The sequence below is a fragment of the Gavialis gangeticus genome, unplaced genomic scaffold (genome assembly GCF_001723915.1).
Source record: "Gavialis gangeticus isolate Ggan-Ray unplaced genomic scaffold, GavGan_comp1, whole genome shotgun sequence".
NCBI lineage: Eukaryota > Metazoa > Chordata > Crocodylia > Gavialidae > Gavialis > Gavialis gangeticus.
This window is the reverse complement of record NW_017729026.1, coordinates 19,600,437-19,607,374: the sequence shown is the minus strand read 5'-3', so window position 1 is coordinate 19,607,374 and position 6,938 is coordinate 19,600,437. Positions and strand designations below refer to the sequence as shown.

General features: G+C 43.0%; 1 protein-coding gene across 1 annotated transcript in view; it reads right to left on the bottom strand.

Moving 5' to 3' along the window:
- Nucleotides 1-5,081: 5,081 nt before the first annotated feature.
- Nucleotides 5,082-6,938, bottom strand: part of GPRC6A (G protein-coupled receptor class C group 6 member A) — a 21,047-nt gene continuing 19,190 nt past the window's right edge. Inside the window, exon 6 of the mRNA XM_019520226.1 lies at nt 5,082-6,205. Within this exon, the coding sequence (XP_019375771.1) occupies nt 5,082-6,205 (1,124 nt within the window). The remainder of the gene's footprint in view (nt 6,206-6,938) is intronic.

The following is a 6,938-nucleotide window of genomic DNA, read 5'->3' as shown; positions in this document are numbered from 1 at the left end:
CCGACCCGTAGCCCTGCCCCCCCGTAGCCCTGCCCCACCCAGCCCTGCTGCCCAAGCAGCTCCCGCATTGCACACACACACACCCACACACAGTGTCCCTTTACTTGGCCGGGGCTGCGCAGGGAGCACATGACCCCTGGCAGCCAATCACCATGTCCACTGCTCCCAGCCAAGGCCCAAAAAAGAGGACATGTCCAGGAAAACCAGGACGTATGGTAACTCTGTATTAGATCAACTAAGGAATCACAAAAAACATTTATTTTTTTGCAAGCTTTTGGGCTCTCACGCCCTTCATCAGGCTCAGGAGAAATTAAAAATGGTAAAAAGTCTCCATAGGTAGGAAATAAACTTCATTTTTCCACAGAGGAAGCTGAAGATGGAAGTCTGTTCCTCTGGGTCCATGAGAGTGTCTTTGTGAGTTGCTTTTTGTTGTGCAGATAAGGAAGGATTCCTTCTCTGGCAGTTTCAGATGGCAAACAGGCAGAGAGGTGTAGAAATCTTTCTTGTTGGTCAGCAATGAAGTTTAAATCCAAAATCAGCTAAAATTCAGCATCTTCTATGTTGCTGGGATGCATTTGGTAGCCGTGTTGGTCTGAGACAAAAAGAAATGCAAAACTCTAGAACTCCCACAATCAGTCACACAGGTCCATATGCTTACATACTAAATTCTTATTGATTCCTAAATTTCAGCAGGAGTTATCTCAAAGGCATAATGAATAGGGGTGGGGGTGAAAGAGGGGAGGTGTCAAGAGTGGTGGGGGAGCCCTACCTATTCTTGAGACTCAAAAACAGTCCCCAGCTGCTGCTTCTGCAGAATGGGATGGACACCCCAGGTATTGCTCCTACAGCAGCAAAGCCATGTCCATGCACTTGGCTGCTAGGGCGTAGACTCCATGGGGCTAAGGGTGCCATTCTGGTGCTCCTACTAAGTTGGTGCCCGGGGCTGGTGCCCCAGTCACTCACACTAAGTTATGCTACCACGCTATCTAAAGGCATTACATGTCTTAGTATATGAGTTAACTTTCCTTCCCAAATCAGAGCTTAGTCAGGTAACATACACTGGTGCTCTTGTGCCATTTACATGTGTTTAAGGGGTCCCTACTCTTTCTTTTAGAGATCTTGTGCTTTGTCTTTAAATACGTTCCTGAATTAGAGATAGTATTTTGTGGTTAACAGGATATTAGGATGGGAGGCATTATTTTATTTATAAGCATTTAGGTAACTATTACTTCGTTATACTACCACTTGAAGATTCCTCAGGGTATTGCTTTTTTCACCTTCCTACAGTTCAGGACTCACAGACCTACAAACCTGATAAGCCTCATCTAAATGCAATGTGATAAATTCTTACAGATAGGTCACTTACAGACATGATCATACATCATGTAACATCATTTGGCACAACCTCCATAGTTCTGCCAACAGTAGGCAGCAGAACTGTCAGCTCCTCTCAGCTACATTGTCAAACTTACCAACTCTTCTTTGCACAGTAAGTGTAGCTAGGGGGGCAGACATGGGGCTGGGGAGAAAGGGTTAATGTGAAGGGGCCTAGGTGGAACAGAGCTGTGTGGGAGGGCTGATAGGAAAGGAGGAAGGAGATGATGTACTTGAGCACTGGAAGTTCATCAGGACAAAACTCCTTCCCTTTCCCTGGTCTGCCAGCTCTGCCTCATATCTCTCTTGTGCTCTCCCCATAAAAACTACCACATCCCTATTTATCCCTATGCTCCCCAACATGACTAATTGCCCTCTACGCCTACCCTATATCCTTCCACAAGTTACCACGCAGCTCGGCAACCATATGGCTCTTACAGCTCCCATTCCTCAACATGTTTACCCCCATAGCTCTTCTCCTTCCACACAGCCCTGTGCTCCCCTTCAGTGTTGTTGTACTCATTGTTGGCAATCCCTCAATTTGAGGATGATCACTACCTGGTGCATTGAGGAGATGCAACATTCAGCAGTTGAACAGCATTTTGAGATCTGAGTGGAAATCACTGTATCAAAACTAAGTATTACTAAGCAGAGCTGAGCCAAAGCTCAGCCTTGGGAGAGAGAAGGAACAAAGTAAAGACACTACTTTCAATAACAATATGACTTTAATGACCTTGTTCCCTTATATATGCAAGGTAACATTCAAACATGCTCTAGTAGGCTACCCATTTGCTTCTGAAGAGGTCAGCTTCTGAAAAAAGAACAGATTAGTATGAGCTTTGTTTCTTTCTTTTTTGAGAAATTTGGCACCCAACTGCAATTACATATTTACATACCACAGTTCTTCACATTCAAAACAGTACTCTTCACACATAATACAAGAGCAGCAATCATATCTACAGTTATATGTACATGCACACATACTCTTAGAGTTAGGCTCAGAAGTTATACACAAGTGTTCATAAACTGAAATTTTACACTTCTGATTCCTTCTACACATTCAGCTAAGCATTATATGACAAACTTTTTTCATTGGATCTTTTGATAGATGAATATGTTATCCATAATCAGGTTAATATAACACATGCACTGTTTCAGCACAAATTTTCCTGAAAATTCAGATGTATGAAAAAAGTATAAACATGATACAAAGTTAATTTTATGTACAATAGCTTGTTAATATATATTATTATAAGTGACACTAGAATCAGTGGACTTGATTTTGATATCACGTGAAATGATTCGTGATTTAAACAGTGATAAGTGAGAATAAGGACCAGAGTCTAGATGTGATATGTAAGAAGTCAATACAATATTGCATTCATACAGTACAAAAATAAAAATATTAAATAATATTTTCCATTTTCCAAGTTAGTGGCACTACTAACTTAAACTTGGTACTCTTCACAGTCCTAGATGAGGTCTACACCACAAAATTTTGCTGGCATAAGTTTTGTTGTTCACCAGTGTGCAAAAAAAATCATACCTGCTGACAGAGCTATGCCAGTAAAACTCTGGGTTTTTGAAGCCAAGACAACAGAAGCACTTAACCTGTATCGTAAGGGGGGTTATGTAGTTATACTGTCAGAGAACTCTTTGGGCACATCCAGACGAGCACGCGTGTGCAGTTTGCAGCACTTCAAAGCTGTTTGAGGTGCCACAAACTGCATGCAGTGCAATGCAACCTTTAGTAGGAACACCGCTGGGAGATCCTGCTGTCAAAAGAAGTGGTGCAGTGGACACAGCAGTAGCGTAAACCACCAGAAACAGAGCCTGGCCATCCAGAGCTAAGTTCTGGCTGCCGGCCAGGCACTGTGTGCTGCTGCTGTCCTGAGAGGCCTCCATGACCCCAAGTAAAGCCGCTGCTGTCCCCACAACCCCAGCTTCCCCTACCCAACCTGGGACAATTTGGCATGCACTGAAGTGCAGGTGCAGGGGTGTGCCCTGGGGCACAAAGCAGTGGCACAAATATGTGCTGCGGCTATTTGTGCCATGGCAAACACCCCCCCCCGAACGTGCATGCTCATCTGGATGCACCCTTTCTGACAGAGTACACTGCATATCTACCAGGGGGCTCTACTAGTGCACCTAGGCAGCAGAGGCTCTTCTCACACAGACAAACCTTTAATTAATATTAGTTAACATTTGTGCTACTGCTGGGTGTCAGAGATGCTGTTTTGTTGTTTTCAAGATCAGCCTTTTATACTACTACAAATGGTAAGATCGCCCTCTTTTTGCATAGATGTTATCCATCATTATTTATTTAAGAGAATTCTTTATTGCTAAGTGCATGCTAATAACAAATTTGAATACAGATTTCTACCTTCTTTGAACAAGACAACACCTCTGGACAAGCAATCTGGGGCAGCTTCCCTTAATTCAAGGGTGTAAAACACATGATTTGTAAACTGGATGCAGCACAGTAAACTGGAGAGTATGGAGGCATGGCTAGGAGGGGACATGGCCTATTGCAGGACCTGGGACCTCAGGGTCCCAGTGGATATGGGCATCAGTGGCAGGGGGTGAGTGAGAGCCATCCAACACAGCCCTTAGTTACCCTGCAGCCACCTGGGACACCATGGCTTCTACCACTGCCACTGCAGTGGCCACTGCCACTGCGGTGGATGTGGTAGGTGCTGTTGTTGCTGCAATGGCTGTTGTTGCCACTGCCATGCTGGCTATGGCCACTGTCTCTTCCTCATTCTCCAGGCTGGATCTGGTCCATAAGGAGTCCTGTGGTCCAAATCCAACCAAGGACCCAAAATGAATTTAATACCTCTGTCTTAATAGAGTTTTTCTTTGTCACACAGTGGAACTATAACTATGCTACTGGAGGGGAGGGGATAGAGGGACTCTTTATCACTGATAAAGATTACTGTAGTTACATAGCTGTCCTTAATATTTAAATTGGTTTGTCTTCTTGACTATTTATTTCCATGATAAGTATAGGGAAATTTAAGGCCATTGTTCAAGACACTAATGAGACCACATCTGGAATACTGTTTGGAATTCTGGGCATCCACGTTCAAGAATGATTCAGTCTAATCTATACAGATGCAGAGAAGGGCTAGCAGGGAATAAGAGACTGCCTTATTAGAGGAAACTAAAAGAGTTTGCTGTGGTTAGCCTGACAAAACTGAGTCTGAGAGGAAATATGATTACTCTCTATAAAGAGTTCAGGGGAAGGAAGAAGAGGTATTTAAGCTAAAGGGCAGTGTTGGCTGAGGTGAAAATCAGACTGAAAATCAGAAGGGTTCTAATCACAAGAGTAGTGATAAGTTGGGATGAAAAAAACAGTCACTATTTTACCATGGAGTACAGTGGCATACGTTTTTGGAGGGATGATATGATGTGGTTGTCAGCTATGGCAGGGGACTAAACTCCATGCCCCAAAAAGTCCCTTCCAGTCCCATATTATTTGAGCATTTTCACTCTCCTATTTCTGTAAAATAAAGGGCATGCTTTCCTTTTGCATGTTAGGGAGGCAACTCCTAAATAAGTGATGTCCAGCTGCAGTTTTTTCCTGCATACCAGAACACTACACCTGATGGAGGTTGGAGAGGGTTCTTAGGGAGACTAGAAGGACAGGAGACCAAGAGCCTGGCTCACTAAAAGGGTTCTTTCCCTATCTGGCCAGTGTTCCATAGTCAAATGCTAGACAACCTCTTCCTGGGTGTTATCCCAGCTACATTTTTTGGAGATAATTTCCCTCTTATTAATCTCTGCCCAGGCATCTGAAAATGGCAGCTGCCATTCACAGAGATTTTTTCTGATTTACAACAAGAGTTTGTGATTGGAAACTGTGGGACTGGACACTTGGTCTCCAAAGAAATCTGGCTAACAGTAAGGCTGCCTGCACTCTTGGAAGAATAGCTGTAAATCATTTTGAGAAAAGCAGATTTGGTGTTTGCTTCTTGCTTATACAGTATGATATAACATTTGGGAAGGAAGGTGCAGCAGAGAATTCCATAGTTTGATATTAAAATAACAATGATCTCAACAGCAGGCAGGTATTTGCCAAACGTAGTTGTGTAGACAGGGATAAATATAATCCATGCTATGAAATAAATGAGCATGCCAAAGGTTATGAATTTAGCTTCATTGTAATTCTCTGGTAGTTTCCTACCTTTAAAAGCAAATATGAAGCAAATAAAAGCCAGAGTCGCTATATAACCTAACATGATTCCTAAAGCCACAATAGAACCCTCATTACATTCCAGTATAATAACTTCTCGAATGGAAAAATTTTGTTCAACAAAAGGGCTTCTAAATATTACCCAGAAAGTGCAAATAATAACTTGAATTCCAGTGCAGGTCACTGCTATGGGAATAGGCTTGTAGAGAGACTTCAGGAAATTCTGAATCTTGGGATCAAAGCTGAAGGCCAGTAAAATTTTAAGTGACTTCATTAAAATGCAAGAGATGCAGAGGACAAAACTTATGCCAAAGAGAGCTTGTCTTGTTTTACATTTGAATTCCCTTGGTTCACCAATGAAAAAGCCAGTGCTAAAAAAAATGAAGAAGTGGCAGAGGAGTATAACGTAGCAGATCACTAAACCACCTGATGCCTTTACTACTGGAGTGTCCAGGTATCTAGTAAATATTGCACTAATTATAACAATCAAAACAACCCCAAGTCCAGAGAGGATTAGTAGCAAAACAGCAAACCAGTCATTCCAGCTGAGGTACTGTACTGTCTTTTTGTGGCATCTAGTACTGTTCACAGGAGACCAATGAGTTTTGTTGTTGCATAGATAGCAGTGATCCATATCTAAAAAGGGAAAAATGGAAATCACTTTAAAAGACCCACATTGTCTAAACAGATTATTGGAGACAGAACATTTTTTCAGAGCTCTCAAGCAGGAGAAATGTAAGACAGAATTCTATTTTGTTTTATGCAAGTAAATGGCAATTTTTCAGGAACAGAAGTTGCATATTTGGCAGGTAAACTTAGTTTGGGATTCCGATACCTATGCAATGTGGACATATAAGCATCTACACAACTATAGAGAATGAATAGTGGGCTATGCATGATACAGGCAAATATTATAGAATCATAGATAATTAGGGTTGGAAGGGACCTCAGGAGATCATCTAGTCAAACCCCCTGTTCAAAGCGGGGCCATGCCTCCATCTTCCTAAGTAGGAACCAGAACAGCCACTTCCCTGCTGGGCCGCCTTCGGGCCCCGGGGGAGGCACACCTGGGCCAAGGGTTAGCGAGGATTTAGTTAGGGAGATTCTGGAGGGGCTGGACGTATTCAAGTCAGCCGGTCCAGATGATCTCCACCCTAGAGTTCTAAAGGAACTGACTGAGGTCATTGCAAGTCCCCTGGCACGGCTTTATGAGCACTTGTGGTGCACTGGAGAGGTGCCAGAGGACTGGAAGAGGGCCAGTGTGGTTCCAATCTTCAAAAAAGGAAGGAAGGAGGACCCGGGAAACTATAGGCCAGTTAGTCTTACCTCGATCCTAGGCAAGCTGTTTGAGAAAATAATTCTGGCACAC